The sequence below is a fragment of the Lytechinus variegatus genome, chromosome 3 (assembly GCF_018143015.1).
Source record: "Lytechinus variegatus isolate NC3 chromosome 3, Lvar_3.0, whole genome shotgun sequence".
Taxonomy (NCBI): Eukaryota; Metazoa; Echinodermata; class Echinoidea; order Temnopleuroida; family Toxopneustidae; genus Lytechinus; species Lytechinus variegatus.
In genome coordinates, this window is record NC_054742.1 from 74655024 (window position 1) to 74669467 (window position 14444).

The window sequence follows — 14444 nt, forward strand, 5'->3', positions numbered from 1 at the left end:
TTACTTTAATAAAAAGAAAAAATTCAACAAGCATAACACTAAAAATTTTATGAAAATCGGATGTGAAATAAGAAAGTTAGTGACATTTTGCTTTTTTCGGTATGGAAATGAGAAGACTGATGATGACGTGCACCCACTCAAGTTCTTTTGTATTTTATTATTGGAAATATGGATCTTTTCTCATTGTCAATTGTCATTGTTCCTCCCTGAACATACTGAATTGGCATTATTTAATACTGTATGGTTTAGTCAAGTTGGTCCATATTGTCAAATTGTAAAAAATGAAATATTGTATGTAATTCAAACAAAAAACAAAAGAAATAGTGAGTGAGGGACATCATCAACATTGTCATTTGCATGTCAGTGAGTTGTGCATGCACAGACACTGTTTTGTGAAAAATAAGCGAAATTTTAAAATGTCATAAATTTCTTATTTAACATCCCATTATGAAATTTTCAGCGTTATGCTAGTTTGATTTTTCTCTAGTTTAGTCTTCGGTTGACTTATATGTTAAAACGGCTGTTTTCGACTCACCGTTTTAACATATTTTGTACCAGCTACATATAGGTGGTCTGAATAAAAATGAATAAACGACTGTTTTCGACTCGCCGTACGGCCACCGTAGAAATGTGACCAAGGTATTAATTACCTTTGATCTAGATGTCCTCCTTAATCATCATGATCATGAATCATGCACAAACAGTACTGCACATATTGATTTTTGACCATAAATTATTTTGGAGATGATATCACAGGCCACACCCACTTAATATTTGGGGGGGGGGGGGGTAATCCTTGTGATAATCCCCGTACCGTGTCCTCACCTACCCTCTATGCCTACCGCATATCAAGGCCTACCTCATTCACAAAAGTCGACTAAAGTTTTACCGGGGTTAACTAACACCTGGGTATAAAGTTAGTCCACTGCGCTATTCACAAACGGTGGACTAATTAGGCCATGGACTAACTTAACACCCGGGGTTAAATTTAACCCACGGTTGAGTTATTATACCCCGGTATAACTTTAGTCCACCTTTGGTAATCGCAAAAGTTAGCCCCTAAGTGCTAACTTTAGTCCATGCCATGGATTGAAATGATGCGTTTTATACCCGGTTTAGGGGTATATAACTTTTGTGACCTTTGTGAATTCGGGCCATTGAGTTAAATACGTAGGCCTACTAAACTTAACTCTTTGGCCTACCTTTATTTGGTAGGGCCGTTTCAGCGCGCGCTGATCGAGCCCCGCCATAGAGTTATACTCTAATATATGAGCCCCGCCCATAAACAAAGCAAAATATAGGGGAAAAATTGCGCGCCATGAATCGTGCAATATTCATTCATTCATCTGTTGTTCGTGTTTATGTTTATGGAACACGTGTGCAGCACGTCAGAGAGCTAGAGTCGAAGGCACGTCTCAGTTGCTGTTCCTATATTTTAGTAAGGTAAGTTTTCTGTGTAATTTTCATGTCACCTTGATATGATCGACCGGCCAGTCATTCTCGGACAGATATGCCAAGATCAGAGTATCTAACGTTAATAGGCCTACCGGTGTGCGATAGGCTACCTCAAATCATTGCCAATAATGTTCGTGCAGGCTCCACTTCACTGTACCGCTAGGCGCAAGCTGCTACACTGCTAGTAAGTTACACCTGTAACTGTTGTTAGACTTAACGTTAGACAGCTGGGCTGGCAGCCGTCTGTTTCGAGGAGTTTAAATTTTTTTGGCCATTCCGTGCTTTAAAAAACTGGACACTTATTTGAACCGGGATCTACCTTACCATGATATTAGTAAAGAAATCCTCGCTTCAACAATTTTCAAAAGATCTGATGCAAAACCTTTTGTTCCAGATGAGAAACTCTCCACACAGAGCAGTCGCTTCTGGTTCCTTGCTCCTCACACAATATTCTATTGAACGACTTTTACAGCGAGGGACGGTTTTTCAATCGACACCAAAATATAAATTAAAATGATTATTTAACAAGGTTTAGCAAGCCTTAATTTACTCGTGAAATAGGACACCAGTCTGCAGAAACGCACGGAGAAACTCTCCATAGACTTGTACACAGTGGACACCTATTTCCCCACGTAACTTCTCATTGACATCCAACCACCAATTAACAAGGTTTAACAAGCCTTAATTTAGTTGTGAAATAGGACACCTAAATACAAATGAAATTCATTATTTAACAAGGGTAAACAAGCTTTAATATAGTCGTGAAAAAGGACACCAAAAACAAAATAAATCACTAGTTAACGAGGTTTAGCAAGCCTTAATTTACTCGTGAAATAGGACACCAGTCTGTAGAAACGCACGGAGAAACTCTCCATAGACTTGTACACAGTGGACACCTATTTCCCCACGTAACTTCTCATTGACATCCAACCACCAATTAACAAGGTTTAACAAGCCTTAATTTAGTCGTGAAATAGGACACCAAAATACAAATGAAAATCATTATTTAACAAGGATAAACAAGCTTTAATATAGTCGTGAAATAGGACACCAAAACAAAATAAATCACTAGTTAACAAGGTTTAGCAAGCCTTAATTTACTCGTGAAGTAGGACACCAGTCTGTAGAAACGCACGAAGAAACTCTCCATAGACTTGTACACAGTGGACACCTATTTTCCCACGTAACTTCTCATTGACATCCAACCACCAATTGACAAGGTTTAACAAGCCTTAATTTAGTCGTGAAATAGGACTCCAAAATACAAATGAAAATCATTATTTAACAAGGGTAAACAAGCTTTAATATAGTCGTGAAATAGGACACCAAAACAAAATAAATCACTAGTTAACAAGGTTAAGCAAGCCTTAATTTACTCGTGAAATAGGACACCATTCTGTAGAAACGCACGGAGAAACTCTCCATAGACTTGTACACAGTGGACACCTATTTCCCCACGTAACTTCTCATTGACATCCAACCACCAATTGACAAGGTTTAACAAGCCTTAATTTAGTCGTGAAATAGGACTCCAAAATACAAATGAAAATCATTATTTAACAAGGGTAAACAAGCTTTAATATAGTCGTGAAATAGGACACCAAAAACAAAATAAATCACTAGTTAACCTGAGTTAACAAGGTTTAGCAAGCCTTACATACATGCGCACGAGCGACTAAATAAAGCTATATGATGACATCATATCATCGATCAGACGAGACATTGAGAGCTAGAGTACGAGTAGAGGGAGACATATCGCGGCGAACCGAAACTGAGCCTTTAATAAAGGAGGACATGTTTTTCATTTGGTAAGTGTCCGGGGGAATTAGGAAACTGGACACCTATTTCACGATAATGCCTTTTTTTTTTATTAATTGCCTTCTCGGCATACTCGTGATAAAGTCTAGGCGGAGCCAGAGGCCCCGCTCAAGAAAAAATTGTAATCGATCATACCTCAATATCTATGTTGCTAAATTCATTTCAGGCTTCTCGTGATATAGGCCCCGCTGCTGTGTTGAATGGCATAGAATGCCCGTTCACGGGGCCTGCTTCACGAGTATACTATAGTATTAGTACTATAACCGTTATATACGGTAGGCCCCGCACTACTGCACTTCAGACACTCCAACATAGTAGAGTAGCGGGGCCTAAATCACGAGTATATATTAAGCTTGCATCCTAAGATAGTCGCGAAACAGGCCCTGTCCAATGGCTTGTTCCAGCATTCGCACATGTGTGGGGCTCGGATGACGGCTACATTATTAGTATACTCGTTATTGAGGCCCCCCACACTGTAATATCATGGAAAATAATGTGGTCGTGGGGCTTGTTTCCCCGCGGCCGGTGAGAATTATCATGGGCGGCACTGTAGGGTGCCAGGGGGGGCCTCCAAAATGAATTTCATTTTAAGAGATAAAATAAAATATTTTAAAGATAAAATGACCTCAGAATACCGCCCCAAAGGTCCACCATGCATTTAGACATAGACACGGGAGTGGGGTAGATTGGGGTCTCAATAACTTACTAAGAAATATGTGAAAACATACATTATGCACTTACCACAATTAAATGGATGAAGTTACCTTGAAGTTACCTTGATGGCCACATGATCTCACTGTCTTCACGACGAGGGTGTACAGATGAGTGTGGCAGGGTTAAGGAGGCTCTTAGAGCCCATTTAAAAACCCAATTTTGATAATTGTGTCTTAAATTGCAGGAGTGTTGGTGCCTCAATTGTGGACTGGGGGAGTTTATTCCATTGATCGACAACCCTTTGGCTAAAGAAGTGCTTCCTTATATCCAGTCTAGATCGTTGCTTAGCAAATTTAAGAGAGTGTCCTCTTGTTCTGGCACATTCTACTCTCTTGAAATAATTGTCCGGGTTTGATTTGTCTATTTGTGTAATAATACGGTATGTTTGAATGAGGTCTCCCCTTTCTCTCCTTCTTTCTAACGTAGTAAGGTTTAGTCTGGCGAGCCTGTCTTCATAGGGTAGATCATGGATATCTGGGATCATTTTTGTAGCTCTTGCTTGGACCTTCTCCAGTATTTTTTTGTCCTTTGCTAGGTAGGGGTTCCAGGTCTGCATTGCATAGTCCAAATGTGGTCATACCAGAGATTTGTACAGTTTCATGATCACTTGTCTGTTTTTATGTGTAAAGTTGCGCTTGATCATCCCTAGTACCATATTGCCTCTCTTGGCCGCTGCTGCATCCTGACATCGAGGCACAGACTGGAACCTCAAAAAATGAAAAGTTCTGTCGCGATACCTCTCCTACCCCAGTCTCGATCGGCCATTTTGTTATGAATTTTGAAAAAATTAGGAGAGGTAGGCTCCTGTTTTTATGTGTAAAGTTGCGTTTGATCATCCCTAGTACCATATTGCCTCTCTTGGCCGCTGCTGCATCCTGAAATCGAGGCAAATATATAAAAAGAACTAACAAAATATAGATTATTATTCCGTTTTGGCCTGAAATGCACCGAAACGGGGAAAAATAACCCTTAAAAGGGGGAAAAAAACAGTGACTTACTTAGACTGTCGTGCAACTTCACTTCCCTGTTTTATCCGAACTTGAAACATGGCCTTTGGCAAAGTTTGACAAAGTTTGAGTCCCGGTACAGATCGAGCTAGAACTTTGGTCTCTGTATTTTGGTGAGTGGAGCCAATGGAGTTCAGCGGAACAACATAACAGAGACCGAAGCTTTTGGTCTAGCGGTAGGATATAGGGAGCTCCGGCCAGAGCCCAGGACTTGTCCGTGTAATATTAGGCAGAGGGTATTGGGGTAGAATGTGGTCACAATAGCACCCAATTGAAAGGGGAAAAATAAATTATGCACTTACAGGGTACCTATATGGATGAAGGTCTATCGTGACACAGAATCATGTCATCGAGGCAAAAACTGGACCCTCAAAACAAAAGGAAAAGTTCTGTCTCGTTCATTCTCCTTCAAAATTGAAAACGAAAGTGACCGATCGATACATAGAACGAATGCGACATAGAGTCTCTATTAGAGGTCGAACTTTTCCTTTTTTTGAGGGTCCAGTTTGTGCCTCGATGTCGAGATTCTGTGCACGATAGATCATCCATTATAATCGAGGTAGAATATAGACCTGTGCATAATTTATTTTTTCCCCTTTTATTTGGAGTGCTATTACGAACCCTTTCTACACCATTTTGGAAAGTATCCATGTCTGCCTAATATTACACGGACGAGTGCTAGGCTCCTTGCAAACAGATCAGGATCAGCCAGGTTCTTTTTCGATCGCCGCCAGCTACAGCTGAGCATACGTACGCTCAGCTGTAGCTGTGTTGATGACTGCAATTGAAGAAGAACTGATCCTGATCTGTTTTGTCATCAAATTTGGTATTTTTCAGGAAAGGTGGTAAGCTGAATGTATTGAATATAAATTTATCTTATTTCTTCCCTTTTACCCTGTCAAAAAGCAAAATTTAGGAGTAATTAAGGGTGCAAAAGCGCATCCTTTCTCCATAGACGCTGCAGTTAAGCGGTGGATGTTTGCTCCACCATGATGAGCCCAATGGTCTATTGACAGAGGGGATGACATGGAGCCAGACGAAGTCTCAGCCAAGCATATCCCTGACAGAAATAGACCCATTTATCGGTCTACAAGAAGGATGACTCTCCACATGCCTTTTGCAACGTATTAACCTGCCCTCATGCCCAAGAAGTGTCTAGGTACTTCAGACCTGTCCTGGAAAATGGATGTGAAGTCTGGGACCCCTTCACCAAGGACAACTCCTGGAAGCTGGAGATGGTGCAATGACGATATGCTACAACAGCTACAGTGGTCCACCCTTGAAAAGAAGAGCCCAGTTCAAGGTGGTGATGGTTTATCGCTTAATGGTAAACTCGAGTGTTGATGTAGTAACGGTACTGTACTTCAACAAGGCCGCTACTTCTACCTCGCTTCGTGGTCATCGGATGAGGTTACAAGTCCCACATGGTCGCATTACTTCTTATCCCAAAACTTTTATTCTTGATGCCATTAGACTGGAATATTCTACCTACCATTACAGTTAACTGCACTTCAGTAGTCAGCTTCAAGGCATAGGTGCAGAAAGTCAACTCCGCTGACTATTTAACCTCACGTGGAATAGATTTTCCACAGCACTACATACTTCTGCACAATTCTACAAGCGGGACGATACACCAACCTGTTGGACTGTACTTTCACAGATGATGATGATGACAAGAATCAGTCACTAGGCAGGTCCCCGAAAAGTGGCTTCTTTCATCCAAGATGATATTCATGATTAGAGATGATTTGCATATTTAATGAGCTTGATGTGGACCAAAACACCTCTTTTTATTTGGTCATTGGCTGCTCTAAATATACTTTAAATTTCATGATTTTCATATTGTAAAGAATAAGAATCATTCTTTAAGGTCGTGTGTTTTAATTTATTCAAAGATTTTGTAATGTAGGTGAAACTTTTGATCTAAGATATGCTATAATATTATTATTTTACCTAACAAAAGTTGTTATGTTAACCCTTTATTTTTGTTTGAGCCCAAATAATTTTTAGATCATGATAAAGCTGAATATGTTTGCTTTAAAATGGTGTAGGTTTCAATATAAGAACTGGGTTGATTGGGTAAAGATCACAATATTCATTGGCCAAGTACATTAAGCAGCTTGAAAACAAGAATACTGTACTCTGATTGGTCAAAGAGACCACACACCAACTCAAATTCCAACAGTTTTCTTTATGGGGTAATCTCATCAATCACCCGTGCTTATTGTTTTGTAGCCTTATCCAGCCAATCAGAACTCTGGATTTCATGCCACTCCAAAAGTTGAAAAATCTTGTCTTGTAACTTGGTGGGAAAAGTGTTATCTTGATCCGAATAAAAGGTGCCGCAATCAAAGAGTTGTGAGAAAGTACAGAAATTCAGCTTTGTGGTGATACATGTAGATATCTTTCTGACTTAGAACAATTTGCACAAGAAAACAGGAAGAAAATTCACTTTCGTGGCACATTTCCAGGCCTGAAATTCACTTATTTATATTTATCCAAATATTTTATACAAAATAAATTACTAATATGAAAGAGAAACAGTTACTCTGTCCATTTGTGCAATGATATTTAATTTGACTTGAGGATAAAGTAGGTTAATTCCTAGAGACAGAAAGTCTCAAGATTCATGAGGATTCAGCCATGAGAGGATTTAGATGAATCTGGGATATTTGCTCATTAGCATAGGGACCTGCGGTCTGACTTGAATGGCCCATTTAGACTCCAATTTTGGAAGCCATATTGGATTTTTAGACACACTTGACCACTGACTCTCATTGTTTCTTGTTCCAATGTCCTACTTGACCCTTAAAACCATTGAAACAAAATTAAACACTAATTAAGATAAGTTTGTGCAATTTTAGGCTTTGTCAGCCATTTTGGATGCTATCTTGGATTGTGGATAATACTCAAGGAGGGTTTCTTAGGATTTTTTAATTAAGTTAATAATTCTAGACATATTCCTGGTCCTATCCTGTTAGCATAAATTTCAATGTTAAAACCAATATTCCTGGCCTAGAATATGAATTAAAACCTATTTCAGAAAGAAAATGTCAAAGAATTCCAAATTGAATCAAGTCAGAATTTTGATGATTTGTTGCAGTGCAGTATTTATCTATATGTGCAGTATTTATCTATATGTATACCAACAAAAAAATTAAGAGTTGATAAGAATAAAAATAATTTAATTGAGATTTGTATCTTTGCAGGAGAGCATATTTTGGTCTATCATCTGAGCAAACCACTACAACAGGAAAAATATTTACTGCAAGAATGTCAACAGACCAGAATGCATCACCATCCAAGAGTGTATTTCTCAAACAAGAGGTATAACTTATCAAATTTTATATTTTCTGGGGTTATGCACTATTTAGTCTATTAAGAAGGCCAATTAATTCACATCCATCGTTCTACCTGGGATACAAAATTTTTTATTCAAAACAAAATTATGCTTATTGAAATCGGATGTAACTAATGATGACTCAAACAAATAAGAATATTTCATTGACTTAAGAATGGGTAAGATACTATGAATGTATACACAATGGTACGCGTAGCTGAAATGAAAGTTCCCCAGAGCTGCCTACCCTTTGAAACTTTGGTGAGTTTTTGTTCAACTTGAGCTTATTCCTTTATTTCTTCATCAATTGCGTTCAAACTTGGCACAAATGATCCTTGGCTAATACTGTATGTGCCGGTGATGAAGATGGGAGTCAAAGGTCATCAAAGGATCAATAAGTCAAGTTTTGTTCGACTTGATGATATTTCTTTATTTCTTCATTAATTATGATCACACTTGGTACATATGATCCTTGGATAATACCACATGTGTATGGGTGAGGATATTGTGGTCAAAGGTCACCTAGGGGTCAAAGGCCAAGTCCATCCTTTTTGTCTCACCTGCATAGCAGAGTGAGACTATAGGCGCCGCTTTTCCGGCGGCGGCGTCAACATCAAATTCTTAACCTGAGGTTAAGTTTTTTAAATAACATCATAACTTAGAAAGTATATGGACCTAGTTCATGAAACTTGGCCATAAGGTTAATCAAGTATTACTGAACATCCTGTATGAGTTTCATGTCACATGACCAAGGTCAAAGGTCATTTAGGGTCAATGAACTTAGACCATGTTGGAGGAATCAACTTTGAAATCTTAACCTGAGGTTAAGTTTTTGAAATGTCATAACTTAGAAAATATATGGACCTAGTTCATGAAACTTGGACATAAGGTTAATCAATCATCACTGAACATCCTGCGTTAGTTTTATGTCACATGACCAATTTCAAAGGTCATTAAGGGTCAATGAACTCTGGCCGAATTGGGGGTATCTGTTGAATTCCCATCATAACTTTGACAGTTTATGGATCTGATTCATGAAACATGGACATAATAGTAATCAAGCATCACTGAACGTTTTGTGCAAGTTTCAGCTCTCATGATTAAGGTCATTTAGGGTCAATGAACTTTGGCCGAATTGGGGGTATCTGTTGAATTACCATCATAACTTTAAAAGTTTATTGGTCTAGTTCGATAAACTTGGACATTAGAGTAATCAAGTATCACTGAACATCCTGTGCGCATTTCAGGTCACATGACCAAGGTCAAAGGTCAATGAACTTTGGCCGAATTGGGTGTATCTGTTGAATTACCATCATAACTTTGAAAGTTTATGGATCTGATTCATGAATCTTGGACATAAGAGTAATCAAGTATCACTGAACTTCCTGTGCGAGTTTCAAGTCACATGATCAAGGTCAAAGGTCATGTAAGGTCAATGAACTTTGGTCATGTTGGGTTTTTTTGTTGAATAACCATCATATCTCTGTAAGTTTATTGGTCTCGTTCATAAAAAGTGGACATAAGAGTAACCATGTATCACTGAACATCTTGTGTGAGTTAGAGTAGTTTTCAAAGTCAGCACTGCTGCTATATTGAAACGCGTGATGCAGGTGAGACGGCCAGAGGCATTCCACTTGTTTCAAGTTTTTGTTCAATTTACTCTCATTTTTTTGTCTCACCTGCATAGCAGAGTGAGACTATAGGTGCTGCTATTCAGACGGTGGCAGCGGCGTCAACACCAAATCTTAACCGAAAGTTAAGCTTATTAAATGACTGCATAATCGCAAATGGACCTCGTTCATAAAACTTGGCCATAAGGTTAATCAAGTATTACTGAACATCCTGCCTGAGTTTCAGTTCACATGACCAAGGTCAAAGGTCATTTAGGGTCAATGAACTTGGACCATGTTGGGGGAATCAACATCAAAATCTTAACCTATGGTTAATGGGGGCCTTAAGCCCCCATTCCACAGAGGGGAGACCTTTGAAGGACCTTTCAAAGACCCAAAATTGGCAAGGTCTTACAGCAGTCTCCAATATCACTGAAATTTGTCATCTCTGTGGAATGGCTCAGAAGGACCCCTCAAAGAACTCTGAAAGACTGATGGATATTAGACTTGTCCTAGGCTATAGAGATCTTTCAGTGGTCTTTCAGAGATCTTTTATGCAACAAGTGATCTTTCAGAATTCTTTCCATGGACTTTGCCTGGTCTTTCAATGATCTCTCATGAGTCTAACAGTAATCTCCGCAAAAATCTTGAGAGACTGCCGAAAGATCATGGAAAAACTAATAAGAACTTTGAAAGTTCATTGAAAGACCACTGAAAGACTGCCGAAAGATCATCAAAAGACAATTTTCCTGTAAGACAACTGAAAGACTGTTATGAACCATTTCAAAAAGTTTTGGTACTCACTAGGACCATGAAGACCATTGAAAGATCCATCAGGAATCGTGAAAGACCTCAGAGATCTTTGAAAGTTCGTTGAAAGACCCTTGAAAGTTCAAGCAAGTTTCATGGTCTTTAATACAGCAGTCTTGCAGAGGTCTTGCTCTCTGTTTTGAAATGTCATCATAACTTAGAAAAATATATGGACCTACTTTATGAAATTTGGACATGCGGTTAATCAACATCCTTAAAATACATCCAATAAACTTTGGCCAAGTTGGGGGTATCTGTTGAGTTACCATCATAACTTTGAATTTGTAAGGATCTAGTTGATAAAACTTGGACATAAGAGTAATCAAGTATCACTAAACATCTCATGCGAGTTTCGGGTCACATGACCAATGTCAGAGGTCATTTAAGGTTATTGCACTTTGGCCATTTTTATTAGATTGCTGTCATAACTTTCAAAGTTCATAGATATAGTTTATAAAATGTGGATATAGTGGATAAAGTATCACCGACAAGTCTTAGGTCGCATGATCAATGTCAAATGTCATTAATTGTCATTGAACATAGTATTGTATCATTATTGAAAATGGTGTTTTTTGTGAATAATTATGTTACAGTAGTTTTCAAAGTTAGCACTGCTACTATATTAATCGCGTGATGCAGGTGAGACTGCCAGAGGCACTCCACTTGTTTCTTTCAATCAGGGTTGGCGATTTTTTGATTTTTTTTTTTAATTAAAAAAATCAGATTTTTAAAATTTAAATCAGATTTTTTTTACTTTTTTGATTTTTTAAAAGTTCCTCCGAAAAAAAGGGTAATTATCCCCCCCCTTATTCTTACAATGACATCATTATTGATGTTATACATTTCACCCCTAATATTGTTCTTAACCACATATTTTGTAATTAAAATCCAGTTAAAATGGACAATTAAAAATAAATTTGAGAAATCATGTATCGGAACTTAATTCTATCATACATAGGCCTATGAAGGAATATTCCATAGGGAATTCCCAGTGAGTAGAGAAAATTCCCCTCTGGGATTCTTCATTCAAATATTTAAAAAATCCAAGAGGAAAAATCCCCAGGCACTCAGTGGAAATTGTCTCACATATGCACACAAAAGCTTGGTGGCAAAGAAGGCACCATGTCGGGCAGGAAAAATGATCCAATATGGATTCATTTCCAGAAATTGAACATAAGATGGGCTGCAGTGACTAAAAGGGTTTATAAGATAAAGCTTTTCTCAACAGTCAAATTATGACTGTACTACATTATGTTAATGTGATTTTTATAATTATGTTATTTAAAACATCAAATGTATGATAAATGTAACAATACCAAATAAGAGGCATGTTAAATATGTTGATTACATGCAGGTATCATTTTTTATTTTACATGACAGAAGTAGTCATGTGTAGGCGAAGGATAAAAACTGGAAAACTGCCAACAAACCTTTTCTCATTGACTTTTATATATTACATTTTTTTTTACAAACTGCTCTCTGAAAAGTCTTTGGATTATGTGAAAACTTTATGTTAAGAAAGAAATTGACTAATAATAACTGCAAAGAATGTAAAATTTCAGAAGAAAAACTCGACATACATGTAATTTACAAAAAATGAGTACCTATTGACAACATACATCTGTGGTTTTTAAGGAATTACCTGATTTTATTGATTTGATTTTAATTTGTTTTAAGTAGATATGAAGACTTTTGTTGATATAAAGTTAATTCAAGGTTTTTCAGTTGACTTGAAGAATTAAAACTGCATTGAACAAATACTTTGTCCATGATTTGTACATTTTTCAATGGAAGTGATTCAAATCAATGATTTAAAAAAAAAATCATGGTGATTTAAATCACGATTTAAATCAACGTGATTTAAATCCGCCAACCCTGCTTTCAATTAGTAATTTTTTTGTTGAAATATGAACTTTTCTGTTGGAAATTTAGTAACAAAAATTGTAATCATGTCTTACTGACTCCAAAACTGTACCATATTTAAAACATCAAGAGCTTGAATCAGACTGTGCAGTGTATTTGATTAACGAAAAATTGCGTCACTTGTTTGGAAAAAAAACGTTTAAAAATGATTTAAAACAATAAAAAACTTTTTTTTTTATAAAAAATGTTTTTTAGTACAATCCGGACATGTAAAATTAGCATTTTTTACTCTATATGGTTCAGTCAAGTTGGTCCTTATTGTCAAATCTTAAAGAAAGATGAAATATTGTATAATTCAAACAATAAAAAACAAAGTAATAGTGAGTGATGGACATCGACTGACTCACCTAGTTGTGCATATCGCTGTTTTGTGAAAAATAAGCTAAAGTTTAAAAAATGTCATAACTTTCTTTTTTACATCCGATTTTGATGAAATTTTCAGCGCTATGCTAGTTTGATTTTTCTCTGTTTATTCAAAGTCAGCATTTTCCTGTGATGGACTCGACCTTAGATAAATTTTATTTTCACACGGGAAAAAACCCAAACAGATACAAAGTGTGATTTACGTTGGGGCTGTGCCATTGATAAAATATACAAAGTAAAAGGCACTCAAACTTACATGAATGAATACATAAAACATGATAATCGTAATTATTACCAGGTGATAATACAAAAAGTTATTAAAGTTTATGAAAATAATAACGAATCGTAATCAAATGATAAGTTGGAAATATACAGAAATATCTTCAATATAAATGCATAATACAGAAAAAATAACATCATCATGGGGTGAATTATTACTCAGATACATAATTATAAATGGGTTAATTTGAATTATTGAGAAAAAAAACTCTAACAACACTGCACACTCTTACACACAAACAGATACACACCATACACCCTTCCAAACACCCGTCATCATTAAAGGACAAGTCCACCCCAACAAAAACTTGATTTGAATAAAAAGAGAAAAATTCAACAAGCATAACACTGAAAATTTCATCAAAATCGGATGTAAAATAAGAAAGTTCTGGCATTTTAAAGTTTCGCTTATTTTCAACAAAATAGTGATATGAACGAGCCAGTTACATCCAAATGAGAGAGTTGATGACATCACTCACTCACTCACTATTTCTTTTTTATTTTATTATATGAAATATGAAATATTTTTATTTTCTCGTCATTGTCATGTGAAATGAAGTTTTATTCCTCCCTGAACACGTGGCATTCCATTGTTTAACATTTTGTGCTTCAGGCAATGAGGTCCTAATCATCAAATTCGTAAAAATTGAAATATTGTATAATTCAAACAATAAAAAACAAAACTAGGCGAGTTTGTGATACATGTATATGGCCACTGACCCTAGTAACCTGCCCTCTTCCTTTTAAATAACTTGTGAACCAGTTTATTGACACTCTGTCCATACCATACTGACATAATTTATCGATTAACAATTTGTGATTCACAGCGTCAAACGCTTTACGCAGATCTAGCATTACAGCACATACAATATTCCCGTTATCAAATTCATTAAACCAATCATTGGTGATTGAAAGCAGTGTTGTCATGGTTGAATGGAGGGGCCCTGATTGGGAAGCGTTCAATAGATGATTAGAATTACAATAATTGTACAATTGGTTAAAAACTATTCTCTCTAAGATCTTTGATAAGATCGGTAAAATAGAAATCGGTCTGAAATTATTAAGTTCATTAGAGCTTCCTTTGTGTAATGCAGTCACGATGGCATTTTTCCACTTTTCAGGAAC

The 14444-nt window shown here is 36.9% G+C and overlaps 1 protein-coding gene across 1 annotated transcript in view; it reads left to right on the forward strand.

Moving 5' to 3' along the window:
* Positions 1–1251: 1251 nt before the first annotated feature.
* The window catches only part of LOC121412156 (ADP-sugar pyrophosphatase-like), a 31525-nt gene continuing 18332 nt past the window's right edge, over positions 1252–14444 (forward strand). Inside the window, exons 1-2 of the mRNA XM_041605061.1 lie at positions 1252–1443; positions 8204–8321. Of these exons, the coding sequence (XP_041460995.1) occupies positions 1319–1443; positions 8204–8321 (243 nt within the window). The 5' untranslated portion in view covers positions 1252–1318. The remainder of the gene's footprint in view (positions 1444–8203; positions 8322–14444) is intronic.